The sequence below is a fragment of the Erythrolamprus reginae genome, chromosome 11 (assembly GCF_031021105.1).
Source record: "Erythrolamprus reginae isolate rEryReg1 chromosome 11, rEryReg1.hap1, whole genome shotgun sequence".
NCBI lineage: Eukaryota > Metazoa > Chordata > Lepidosauria > Squamata > Dipsadidae > Erythrolamprus > Erythrolamprus reginae.
Genome location: NC_091960.1, coordinates 36602409 through 36616478, shown reverse-complemented (window position 1 = coordinate 36616478; position 14070 = coordinate 36602409). Strand labels below are relative to the sequence as shown.

General features: G+C 41.3%; 1 protein-coding gene across 5 annotated transcripts in view; it reads right to left on the bottom strand.

Moving 5' to 3' along the window:
- Positions 1–2057: 2057 nt before the first annotated feature.
- The window catches only part of KHDRBS1 (KH RNA binding domain containing, signal transduction associated 1), a 30453-nt gene continuing 18440 nt past the window's right edge, over positions 2058–14070 (bottom strand). For 2 of the 5 annotated variants that reach the window (XR_011560316.1, XR_011560318.1), the window contains exons 8-11: positions 12066–12124; positions 9145–9336; positions 6229–6278; positions 2058–2517 (exon numbers count right to left, since the gene is read on the bottom strand). Coding sequence is in view for 2 of the 5 variants with exons in the window: in XM_070764343.1 (XP_070620444.1) it covers positions 9239–9336; positions 12066–12124 (157 nt within the window). In the remaining 3 variants the exon portion in view is untranslated. Of the gene's footprint in view, positions 2518–6228; positions 6279–7949; positions 8837–8857; positions 9337–12065; positions 12125–14070 lie in introns of those variants that run through there. The other 3 variants (XM_070764343.1, XM_070764341.1, XR_011560317.1) reach the window with 2 other exon arrangements.

Here is a 14070-nt window from a genome sequence, read left to right as displayed (position 1 = left end):
CAATCTCACAGCAGGCAGGATGCTCTCACAGCACCAGCTAAGCTAAGCAAGAAATAGCCTGGCTCAGGAATTCTGGGAGTTGAAGTCCACAAGTCATAGAAGAGCCAACTTTGCCTACCCCTGGCCTGGAATGGTTGGCCAGCTTTTGCCTCGTCAGCTATGCAGACTTGTCTGTGGACTCTGGGCAGGAATGAAGCTACTTTTAAATTCAGACACTAGTTCCTGAAAGCATCTTTCTCCAGCTGCCCAGTGAAGTGACAGCATTTTGGCATTAGGTCTGTGGTTGTCTTCATATGCAGCATTTTCTTCTTGGTGTATTGTACAAAAATGACCACAAATAAAGATTTTTTGATTTCCAAAATGGAAAGCCCGCAAATCCTCCTGAGCTTCAGATAATTTGCTTTAAGGTGAAAAATTATATAGCAGGAAATGTTGCCTGCATGTAACTAGGACCACCAACTTGCATTTTCGAGAGCTGTGCATTTACCCTTAATGCCATTTATGCTGTTTTGTCCCACCTGCTCTCCACACTTTGAGGGTATTTGACCATTAGATTATTTAAATTTGATTTGAAGGTGTAGGTCAAACACTGTTTGATCCCTTAAAAGTGAGGAACTACCCTGTTTCCCCGAAAATAAGTCATCCCCGAAAGTAAGACATGGGAGGTAAGACACAGAATTGCCTAATATAAGGCATCCCCTGAAAGCAAGACGTAGATGTTTCATTTCGCAGTATTCTTGAACATATATAACACTGCTGTCCATAAATTGCATTCCCAAACGCTGCATCAATTAGTTTTAAAACACATCCAATACGCATCCAACATGTAGCTGCGCGTTTGGATGCATTTTTGCTGCAGCAGGATACAGGATACAATTCATTGGGGAAAAAATAAGACATCCCCTGAAAATAAGACATAGCACATCTTTGGGAGCAAAAATTAATATAAGACGCTGTCTTATTTTCGGGCAAACAGGGTAGATTAGCCCAGAACCATTTACTTTCTTGACAAATATGCACATCCTTTGAATTTTTAAGCAGATTCAGGGAGGTTAAATCTCTACATTTGTTTTTCAAAGTGTTAAACATGGCAAAGATAATAAAAATGAAAACAATATATTTAGTACAGTGATACCTCGTCTTACAAACGCCTCGTCATACAAACTTTTCGAGATACAAACCCGGGGTTTAAGATTTTTTTGCCTCTTCTTACAAACTATTTTCACCTTACAAACCCACCGGCGCCGCTGGGATGCCCTGCCTCCAGACTTCCGTTGCCAGTGAAGCACCCATTTTTGTGCTGCTGGGATTCTCTTGAGGCTTCCCTCCATGGGAAACCCCACCTCCGGACTGCCGTATTTTTGTGATGCTGCAGGGAAATCCCAGCAGGGGAATCCCAGCAGCGCAAAAATGGGCACTTCGCTGGCAACGGAAGTCCGGAGGTGGGGTTTCCCATGGAGGGGAACCTCAGGGGAATCCCATCAGTGCAAAAACAGGCGCTTCGGCTGGCAAAAGGGATGAATTTTGGGCTTGCACGCATTAATCGCTTTTCCATTGATTCCTATGGGAAACATTGTTTCATCTTACAAACTTTTCATCTAAAGAACCTCGTCCCAGAACCAATTAAGTTTGTAAGACAAGGTATCACTGTATTATGATCTTTTGTTCCAATAGCTGTGAATGAAAAGGGGAGGGGAGAAGTACCAAGCTCAATTTCTGTGCTATATATATGTGAACCTATTTTTTTGGTTGCTTCTAGTAATTCCTGAGATGTTAGGAAGGACCAAGAACTGTTTGGCAGAAGGAAATTTTCTTCCAAACGTCCCATCCAGAATGTTTGTGTGGAAAGAATTACATCCATTTCAAAGAGGAAGGGTGCAATTATAATTAAATCCATTTTTTCCTGTTACCTACCTGATAACAATAAACATTTCTTTCAATAGTGATAAATGTTTCGCCTGATCCATATGAAGGCTGAATTATAATTTAAAAATAAAAGTTCAGCCGAATGTCCATTGGTTGCTCCATCTAATGAAATGATTAACATAAAATCATACTTTTTTTTTTTTTAAAGGAACCTTTATTCAAATATACAGTACTATCATAGCACATGAAAATAGATCCAAATCACACTCCTTTATTCCGGTACTAAAGGTAAAAAAGAAGAATTTTAAGAAATTTAGTGCATTCTTTTAAAATATGAAAGTGCATGGAGCAATTATGGAGCCACAAATCACCAAAATTGTTCAGGTCTTGTCGGAACACTTTACATAGGCTGAGGTATCAATTGCTCTGCAATGTTATTTTATGTCAGCCAGAATTCATAGTGCTTCCAAATTTACAACCAAAAATTAGAGAAATAATAAATGGGGAGGACTACGTTATCTTAAGCCTCCCTGCAGTCCTGTCCAGCACACATAGAGTTGAAAAACATTGGAAAATCTCCAAGACTTGATAAGAATATGTTCTATTAAAAACATTATTTCCAGGTCATCTTCTTTGAGTTGAAGACTCCACCTGTTTGGGGGAAAAATGGAGTAAGTTACTGAAATACAGTGGTACCTCATGATATGAACCCCTTGTCTTACGAACAACCCGAGATACGAACCCGGGGTTCAGAAATTGTTTGCCTCTTCTTACGAACTTTTTCCTTCTTACGAACCCGCCGCCACCGAGAAGCCCCGCCGCCTGGCTGTCGCTTTTTGAAACAGCTGGGGGGCTTCTCAGCATCCTCCTGAACCCGAACGCCAAACCCGAACTTCTGGGTTCGGCGTTCGGGAGGCCGCCGAGAAGCCCCCCAGCTGTTTCAAAAGACAACAGCCGGGCGGCGGGGCTTCTCGGCAGCCTCCTGAACGCTGAACCCGGAAGTTCGGCAAAAGTTCGGGTTCGGGAGGCCGCTGAGAAGCCCCGCCGCCCGGCTGTCACCTTTTAAAACAGCCGGGGGCTTCTTGGTGGCCTCCCGAACGCCGAACCCGGAAGTTTGGGTTTGGCGTTCGGGTTCAGGAGGACGCTGAGAAGCCCCCCGGCTTTTTCAAAAGGTGACAGCCGGGCGGCAGCGGGTTTTTTTCCGTTGCACGGATTAATTGATTTTACATTGTTTCCTATGGGAAACAATGTTTCGTCTTACGAACTTTTCATCTTACGAACCTCCCCCGGGAACCAATTAGGTTCGTAAGACGAGGTATTACTGTATAGCACTTAATTCTTGGTTATGTTCAGCAGTTACATCATGATAATGGTTCTTAAATGGTGGCACAGTATCATTTAGTGATTTACAGTCAGAGGCTCCAAAAACACAATACAAATTGCCCCAGAAAACTCAGTGAAAGTAAGATATCTATATTGGAAGCCAAGATATGTTTTAATTTCCATTACATAATCGAGAAACATGTCACTTTCAGTTTAAGAGGTGGCTTGCATCTTCAAACCCATATAGAAATTATTGTAGGAAGAGTTAGTCTACGGTAGAAAAAAAATCAGGAGTCTGGTATAGTTTTTGCAACTCTCAAATTTTATTCAAAGGCATTGGTCAGTGTGAGCTGCACCTACTGACCATAAGTAGGAACGAAAGCTTAGGCCTTTGGAAAAGATGTGTGAGTCAGAAAAGGTGCTACTAGACTTCTTACACAAAGAATTCACTGAGCTATTGGTTTTTCCATTCATGATTCAAGGGAAACTGGTCTATCAATTGTACAAAGCTTGTAAGATAATAAACACAAAGCTTCTCATTGTCTTTCCTTGCTGGGAATGTTACAAGCAGCAATCAGGTGACCTGGGACTCCGAAATAGTTATAAAAATAGTTATAAAAAATAATAAAGGTGGGGTATATGTAAAATAAATAAAATAGATAAATTAAAATAAAATAAAGGCCTTCTCAACAATCTCAACATAGATATCAAGTTTTGCAGGCTGAATTTTTAGTTTATCTTGAATAGTCAAACCATCTATTGCTCTTGAGACGTACTGATATATATACTCACAAATCCTTACCACATTGATGATACATGCTCATATACACCTACTATTCATGCACATAACGTCGTACAATTCTAAAGTGTCTGCTTTGTTGCAGACACTCTTATTTCCCTCCTCTCTTTACTTTCTATTCTTTTCCCCCACTTCCCCCTTTATCCCTTCCATGTCTTTTATTTTCATATTCCATATTATTTAGAAACATAGAAACATAGAAGACTGACGGCAGAAAAAAACCTCATGGTCCATCTAGTCTGCCCTTATACTATTTCCTGTATTTTATCTTACAATGGATATATGTTTATCCCAGGCATGTTTACATTCAGTTCCTGTGGATTTACCAACCACGTCTGCTGGAAGTTTGTTGCAAGGATCTACTACTCTTTCAGTAAAATAATATTTTCTCACGTTACTTCTGATCTTTCCCTCAACTAACTTCAGTTCATGTCCCCTTGTTCTTGGGTTCATTTTCCTATTAAAAACACTTCCCTCCTGAACCTTATTTAACCCTTTAACATATTTAAATGTTTCGATCATGTCCCCCCTTTTCCTTCTGTGCTCCAGACTATACAGATTGAGTTCATGAAGTCTTTCCTGATAGGTTTTATGCTTAAGACCTTCCACATTTACATTTTTATGCTACTTTGATGACTAAATATACATATTTGTTATTACGGTTTGTCAATTTTTCAATATACTATGTATCTTGTTACTTTTCTGTTATGTTTGTCTCCACTCTGTGTTATTTTAAATGTTATCATTTAATAAACATTATTTTTTTAAAAAATAAAGCCTTAATAATGCCCAAGGCAAAGTAAGTACAGTGGTCCCTCGATTTTCGTGGGTTCGAACTTTGCGGAACGGCTATACCACGGTTTTTCAAAAATATTAATTAAAAAATACTTTACTGTTTTTTCCCTATACCATGGTTTTTCCCGCCCGATGATGTCATACGCCATCGCCAAACTTTCGTCCGCCTTTAATAAATATTTTTTTTAATAAACTTTAATAAATAAACATGGTGAGTAATAATCTAAATGGTTGCTAAGGGAATGAGAAATTGCAGTTTAGGGGTTTAAAGTGTTAAGGGAAGGCTTGTGATACTGTTCGTAGCCAAAAATAGTGTATTTACTTCCGCATCTCTACTTCGCGGAAATTCGACTTTTGCGGGCGGTCTCGGAACGCATCCCCTGCGGAAATCGAGGGAACACTGTACTTTGAAAAGAGTACTTCCATCATCAGTTTTTTTCCAGAAGACAATGTTTGAGAAAAAGAAATCTCCACTGAGAGGCCATTCTAGATGGCAAACCCCATCATTGCAAAAACAGCCCTTTGGGGGTTTCTCCGCATCCTCCCCCCAAAAGGGGACAACCAGCTTCATTTCCAGACTTAGCAGGACCTGAGTAGTCAGACCAACTCAAACAGGGAGCTGTATCAAGTCTGTAAATGACCTCTTATTTATTTATTTTGTTTATTTATTAGATTTGTATGCCGCCCCTCTCCGTAGACTCGGGGCGGCTTAAAACCTTAAAACTTTTAATTATTATTATTATTATTTATTAGATTTGTATGCCGCCCCTTTCCATAGACTCGGGGTGGCTCACAACACAATTAAAAACAGTTAATGACAAATCTAATAATTTACAATTTAAAATATTAACACCCCCCCCCCCCCATTATTAAACAGACATACATACAAGCATACCATGTATAAATTGTATAGGCCCGGGGGAGATATCTCAGTTCCCCCGTGCCTGACGAGAAAGGTGGGTTTTAAGGAGTTTACGAAAGGCAAGGAGGGTAGGGGCAGTTCCAATCTCTGGGGGGAGCTGGTTCCAGAGAGTCGGGGCCGCCACAGAGAAGGCTCTTCCCCTGGGGCCTGCCAACCGACATTGTTTAGTTGACGGGACCCGGAGAAGTCCCACTCTGTGGGACCTAACTGGTCGCTGGGATTCGTGCGGCAGAAGGCGGTCTCGGAGATATTCTGGTCCGATGCCATGAAGGGCTTTAAAGGTCATAACCAACACTTTGAATTGTGACCGGAAACTGATCGGCAACCAGTGCAGACTGCGGAGTGTTGGTGTAACATGGGCATACCTGGGGAAGCCCATGATTGCTCTGGCAGCTGCATTCTGCACGGTCTGAAGTTTCCGAACACTTTTCAAAGGTTTGACAGCCAATGCAAAAATAACCTATGCAAACTGCAAGAATATGGTTTCTAAACCAGCCGAGCAAAAAATAATTCAATAACATACCCAACACGCTCTCATCAAACGTCACTTTCACCCAAACTGCCAAGTGCTTCCTGCAAATGGAAAAACAGGGTAAGTTTTCTCAGAACCACACTCAAATTTGAAAGAAATGTTGACGTAACGTTTGCATGCAATTTAACGCTGCAGGGGAAGGAAGCATGCAATTTACACCTGAACATGGGCATTTTAAGATAGTGCACAGCAATAACGGGTCAATAAGGACTGAGTTTTTACTTGGATTTTGTTGATAAACACAGGACTAGCTACATCCATATTTATATTTAAGATTTAAATCTTTTTGCTTTTGCCCAAGGTTTACAGTTCATTACATTGACAAAAGAGCACAAGTATTAAAACATTATTACTAATTTATGCAGATGCAAGTGGATATATTTTAAGTATCTATTTTTAAAACATCTTTTTTTTTTCTTTTTACCAACTTTTACATTAAAGTTAACACTTGAAGAATTTCAATGCTAAATAAGTTTATGCAAGTTGCCGTCACAGTTTATGTAAAAGAAATGTGCTATTAAAATCAGACATTTAGGTTACCTTTTGAGTTTTTCGGTGCATGTTAGCTTTAAGACATCCTGAATTCTCCTGCGATAATTTTCCTTTAAAAGGGGGGTTGGGGCGATCTTTTCATCAAGCAAGACATTAAACCCTGAAAGCTGACTCCAAACCGTTGTGGAAAATTCAGTTATTTACATTTTTTTAAAATAACAATCTACAAATAACAATCTTTTTTTGTGTGTGTGTTTTGGTTTTTAAAAGTATTTTCCCTCAATCATGCACTTCTGTGAGCAATTTGACAGTAACAGTGGAAATTTTTTTTCACCCCCAAGCAGTTCCTCCCCGATGAAAATCGAATTTTAAAAAAATGGCCAAGGGAACAGAGACAAGCTACGATGTTACATAGCCACCAATTCTGGTTTTAGTCCAGGAATAAATAGCCTCATAGCCACTTTATAGCCGCGGGCCACTTGGATTTTTCCCAAAGGGACAGAAGTGCTTTCTCCTTGGAGACAGGAATTCGGTGACTTGAGGCTGTGTGAACTGGCCAGCTGTCCAATGTTCTGTTTTATGTCCCCTTCTTCATGGGCCATAGCAAATCATCTGCCTGCCCCCAGCAAAAGCCATTACTTTTGTTAGTTTAGGTCATCTAAGATCATTTTTTTCCTTTCAAATATAAAGTATTTTAGTTTCTAGGCCATTGAACAAATTGGCAATGGTTTGGCCCAACCGTGCCTGGAGTTCTGTGGAGGGTACAAGGGGGACATGCTTTGGGCAAGCGACCCCAAAAGAAAGGGGGCTGGGGGAAAGGAGGAGGCTGGACCCTTCTGAAATCACCTCTGGCTGCAAGGCGACAGCACAGCATCACTGCCTAAGGTGATGGTCAATAGCTGGCAGAAGTGAATAGCCAGCAGAGAAAGGAAAGGCTTTTCTTAGCCGGTGCCCTCCAGAATGATTGGACTATGATTCTTACCACCCACACCTTGGGGATGAAGGAAGCTGAAATCTACACTTCCCCAGGAACAGCAGGTTGAAGGAGGATGGAAGAAACATTTATGCAGGCAGCTTGAAACCTTGTTCAACTTCCAGGGGGTGAAAAACAGTTTTGTTTTAAAATTAAGCTCATTTGGCTCCATAAAATTTTAAAGTTTCAGAGTATACCCTTTTATCTCTTCTGATTTTAATTTTTTTTTTTAAGAAAACAGACCATGTTCTTTAACATTAATTTAAATTTTATTGAAAGAGGAAAATCTATTTTACTGCTCGACCAGAATGTTTTTAAAAAATGACAATTCATCACATTTACTTTGATTAAAAAAAAGGACTAAACTTTATTGACAAACTGCTGCAGACATCTTGACAAATTTTAGCTACCTATTTCGGCAAGCTTACACATATAGTAGCATTTAATCTTCCAAGAACAAAATGGGAGGACAGTGTACAAATTTATGTACAAAATAAGCTCTCCTTGTTTTTTCAGCTGCAATGTCCCTTTTTAACATAATACGAGTGTCGAGACACACAAACATGTCACTGGAATGACTAAAAGCTTGATAATGGTGCCAATCGTAAGCTTGAACTATATTATGTACTGCAAACACTCGTGTTAGCTTTTCATTAAAAAAAAAAAGATACAATGCACAGCTACTCATATTTAATACTTCCTAATATCAAAACACTGGGCAGTTAGAGCAATATAAAATTACAGAGCAGCTAGATGTCCATTTTCTTAAAATCTCTTCATGCACAATTGAGCTAAGAACACCTTTTGCTTGAAAACCTCTGCCATTACATCCCAGAATTTGGGGACAAATTTCAATATCCACATTGGAAGTCTTTCTACAAACCTAATTAAAAGAAAAAATTAAATCTACTGAAGGAAAAAACCCACCATTTAATTTGTTCTAGAGGATCCTTCCTATTAAATGTTTAAAGTTAAGATTAATCAAGCAATTTGCTATTAAGGGCAAAATTTGACCTTGCTTTTTAACTGTGGCAATCACTACAGTTACATTTTAATTCGTTTTTTAAAAAAAAATCCTGAATTTTGAAATGTAGCCTACTTTGGGAATCTGCAACTAGAACTTTTATGGGTTGCCTAAAAAACAAAACAAAAAAATTTAAAGATTAACAAACTTTAATTCCATAACTGTTAAGCAAGCATGTCACTTTTGGAAACTAACATTTTATCTCAAAAGTTTTCTTTTTAAAGGTACAGATTTTTTTTTTTAATATAATCTATAAACAGAGAAAGAAAAGCAGTCTACACACTTAAAAGTTGAATTCAGTTTTCTAACTCTAACTTATTTAAAATACTACATACAGAAGCAGAATGCAGGGTCGAGTGGTGGGGGGGATGGAGGTGGGAGAAAAAGGGAGCCAGAGAAAAATCAGGGAGACAATTACTTGTCTGTGGTGGTAAAGCAAGAGGAATCCTGGGAGACACTAGAATCAGAAACAACTGTTTTGCTCAAAAGGGTGATTTGCCCTGGTGAATGTTCTAATAGCGTCCGTACGGGTGCTCTCGGAAGGCTCCCTTCACTGGCCTAGCAGGAGGGGCCTTGAGCGAAGGCCGAGTGCCGTTCCAGTCGTCTTGACCTGCAGGAGAGGGAGGGAGAGAGAGAGAAAAAACACCCATCACATTCTCCCATTTAGCTAAGAGGAAAGGGGTCGCAATTCTGGGACAAGGGCAGCTCATATTAACCAAGATATTATGAGATGCCACTAAATTGTCTCTTTTCAGAACGATTCATGCATTTAGTCAGTGGTGGGAGTCAAATAATTTAACAACCGGTTTTCTGCCCTAATGGCAAGCTGAGTGGGCATGGCAGGCAGCACTCGGCCTCACGCGTCCCCCTGGCAGCAAAAACGGGCCGCGGGAGACGCACATCCCCGTACCTGGTTTTGGGCCTGATAGGCCTCCCTGAAGCCTTCTTGAGCCAAAATGGGCAGTGGGAGGCCATGCTGCACTCCCACATCCTGTTTTGGGCCTAACAGGCCTCCCTGAAGCCTCCTGGGAGTAAAACAGGCCTCGGGGGGCCTGTGCCACACCCCATTTTGGGCCTAATAGGCCTCCCTGCAGCCTTCTTGAGCCAAAATGGGCAGTGGGAGGCCATGCTGCACTCCCACATCCTGTTTTGGGCCTAGCAGGCCTCCCTGAAGCCTCCTGGGAGTAAAACAGGCTATTGGCACCCGCACCACACCCCAATTTTGGGCCTAGTAGGCCTCCCTGCAGCCTCCTGGGAACAAAAAAAGGCTGTGAGGGGAAGTCATCTGTTTTGGGCATAGTAGGCCTCCCTGAACTTACATGGAAGCCAAAACAGGGCGCTTTGGGACTCCTGGAAGGGGTGGCGTGGGGCCAGTCAGCAATTTAACTACCGGTTCGCCCAAACAGGCCTGATCTGGCTGAATCCCACCACTGCGCTTAGTGATGATTAGCACTGGAAAGCTTCTGTGCCACTCTTTCTCCATCTTGACAACTTCAGGATGTGTGGGCTTCACCTGCCAACATTTCCCAGCTACCACCTCTCTGAATAAAACTATGCATTCCAACTGTTTAGGACAACTCTAAAGAGAATTAACTAAAGTCTCTCTACTTTTCTATCCAGAAGCAGAAGAGTGGTAAAAGTGCAGCATTGCAGGCTCCTTCAGCTAACTGCTAGCTGTAGTTCAGCAGTTCAAATCTCACCACCGGCTCAAGGTTGACTCAGCCTTCCGTGGTGGGTAATATGAGGACCCAGATAGTTGAGAACAATATGCTGATTCTGTAAACCACTTAGAGAGGGCTGTAAAAGCACTCTGAAGTGGTATATAAGTCTAAATACTATTGCTATTCTTCAAGAAAAAAGTATGTTTCACTCCCCATTTGTTATGTGCAAAACTGTTCCCGGGGTGACGGAATAGTTTGTGGAAATAAGCGTCTTGGAAATGTTATAGATCAGGTGATTAGTGAACTCTGCATATCCATACTTTACTCCTCAAAACCCACCTCTGCCGTCAGGCATGGGGGAACTAAGATACACTTTCCCCCTAGGCTTCTACAATTTTATGCATGGTATGTTTGTATGTAGGATTGGTTTTATAACAAGGGTTTTTAGCTGTTTTAGTATTGGATTTTTACATTCTGTTTTTATCACTGTTGTTAGCCGCCCCGAGTCTACGGAGAGGGGCGGCATACAAATCCAATAAATAATAATAATAATAATAATAATAATAATAATAATAATAATAATACCAGAATGCGTAACAGTGAGGTTTCAAGGCTGCTTTCAAGCTTTCCTCCACGCATTTTGTTTTTCCTTTAAACTACTTATTTAGCATCTTATATTCTCCCTTTAGGAATTAAGGCGGCTTATGCAGCGCTTAAGAGCTGCAATTATACTCACACCTGCTTAGTGCCAGCAAAGTGATAGTATTATGTTCTCATAGGTACGAGAAAAGGTGACACACAGGAGGGAGCTCACCCAACTTAATAGGGAAAAAAGAGGGGGAAATCAAAGACTTAGGATGGTAAAACAGAAGGATCATGTATGTTTCCCCTTTCTTTCGATTGGCTAAAATGCCAAAAACTAGATTTTAATTTCAATAAGGATTCTTGCCAATACCTCCAAAATCAATTCCCCCTTGGACAAACAGCTCATACTCCAATCAACGCTGTTGTTTCCCTGAAGTGCAGCACAGATCTTATTTTTCTCATTATGGCTGCAGGGAACCAAGTGAACCATCTGCTCCTATCACGTTAATTAATCACCAAGGGCATCTGGGCCCAATGTCCAGAAAGACACAAACCCTTCAGGTGGACCACAAGGACAGACAAGTGATTTCCAAAAGCAAAGGGAGGGTGGTTTTTTGGGGGGAGGGGTAATATGTGTAGAGTTGAAACAAAACAGAGAAATTGTGCTGAAAAATATGCTACAAAAAGTTTGGTATTGTCCAATCTGTGATAAATTCCAGACTGAAGTTCCTGTATGAAGCCCTGAAGCTGCTTTTTGCTGCTGTCTCTAAGGAAAGAGCCAGCTTGGTTCAGTGGTTCAGTCACAAGGTAGAAGCTGGGAGGCTATGAATTCTAGTCCTGCATTAGGCATGAAAGCAGCTGGGTGACTTTGGTCATTCGGAGGAAAATAGGAGGATCACCACCTTCAGTTGTTTTATAATAATAATGGTGGGGTATAAATAAAAATAAATAAATATATTCTTAAGGTGATCCCTAAAGACATGAATTATCAGCTTATCATAGGATCTCAGTTAAGCAAAATGTGATGCCCAAATTCAGTTTAATGGACTAAAGCTTGAACCTATACAATCACTATCCCAACATGCAGACGTACCATACGCCTCATAAGATTCTTGAGCTTCACCATGTCCATAATCGTAATATTCTGTTTCCCTGTAAGAACAAGAAGAGGCTGTTAATCTTCTCTAGATACTAGGCTATTACTGAGAATGGCCTAATTTGAGGCTTTTGCAAAATAGTTTTCAGTAACAAAATGAAACAGTAGGTTAGGTCAGTGTTTCCCAAACGTGGCAACTTGGAGATATCTGGACCTCAACTCCCAGAATTCCCCAGCCAGCATTTTATTTTGACTACTGTAATGCTCTCCACATGGGGCTACCTTTGAAAAGTGTTCGGAAACTTCAAATCGTGCAGAATGCAGCTGCGAGAGCAGTCATGGGCTTCCCCAGGTATGCCCATGTTACACCAACACTCCGCAGTCTGCATTGGTTGCCGATCAATTTCCGGTCACAATTCAAAGTGTTGGTTATGACCTATAAAGCCCTTCATGGCACCGGACCAGAATACATCCAGGTCCGCCTTCTACCGCACGAATCCCAGCGACCGGTTAGGTCCCACAGAGTTGGCCTTCTCCGGGTCCCGTCAACTAAACAATGTCATTTGGTGGGACCCAGAAGAGCCTTCTCTGTGGCGGCCCCGACCCTCTGGAACCAGCTCCCCCCAGATATCAGAGTTGCCCCCACCCTCCTTGCCTTTCGCAAGCTCCTTAAAACCCACCTCTGTCGTCAGGCATGGGGGAACTGAAGTGTTTCCCTTCCCCCTAGGCTTATAGAATTTATACATGGCATGCTTGTTTGTATGGTCTCTTAAATTGGGGTGGGTGGGGTGTTTTAGATTATTTTTTAATATTAGATTTGTTTGCATTGTCTTCTTTATTGTTGTTAGCCGCCCCGAGTCTTCGGAGAGGGGCAGCATACAAATCTAATAAATAAATAAATCTTCCAAGTTGCCAAGGTTGGGAAACACTGGGTTAGGTTACCACTTTTAACCTTTCTCGTGTATGTCACATATGAAACCAAAGCACAATATTACTTAAATATATGATAACGTCTCTGAAAGACTTCCTGTCAAGGACAGTCAATATTCTGTGCCCTGCATCCCACTAAACAAGAGATGTGTGTCAAGGTCGACTTGCAATGCAATTTGGCAAAGAAGCTAAGGGAGGGGGGATGAATATGAGTGGAATGTGTAGGGAGCTGGGAGGGAGAAAAGGAATTGACGTGAGCCCTTTACAGCATGAGAAAATCTTGCAATCTCAAAGTCAGAGAACTTTCAAAGGCGCAAACTGTTTTCCCATAAAATAAAACATGTAACCTAGATTGGTAGACAGTGACAATGGGAGGAAAAAGGCAGAGGTTTTACTATACTGCACTTCATGCCAGAATCTTAGAACTGGCTTTGTTCTTCTGCGCCTATATGGATCTGTCAGTAAAGTTATGACAGATAACTGATAACTAGGCCGTCACAACTGTATATATGGTATGCTTGTATGTATGTTTGGTTTTTATATATTAAGGGGTTTTAAATTTGCTTTTAGTATTGGATTTTATTGTACATTGTTTATGATTGTTGTTAGCCGCCCCGAGTTTTTGGAGAGGGGCGGCATATAAATCCAATAAAACTTGAAACTTGAAAAAAAATGTACATGCTGTTGTGGTCAGCTCTGGCCCAGCTCCTGCCCCAAGGACTGTGGATGTGGGGGAGACATCCAGATGCTGCAGGCCTGTTTTGCCCCCGGTGGAATCTGCTGATGAAGGCTCCTCTGACCAAGAAGACATGAGTGACAGGGAGGAGGAGAGTGGGGCAGACAGCTCAGAAGGAGATCAATTCTCTAGCTCCTCCTTGGATTCAGAACAAGAGTTAATGATACAGCCACGCATGCGGAGAGCGATGCATAGGCAGCAACAACTGAGAGATTATTATCAAAGAAAACGAGGCCACCTGTGGTTGGGTGGGGCTGTGGTCATTAGTGAGGCTGCTATAAAGAGCAGCCTGTGGGTTTGGCCATTGTGGAGGATGATCTGATCGTTGTGTTTCGT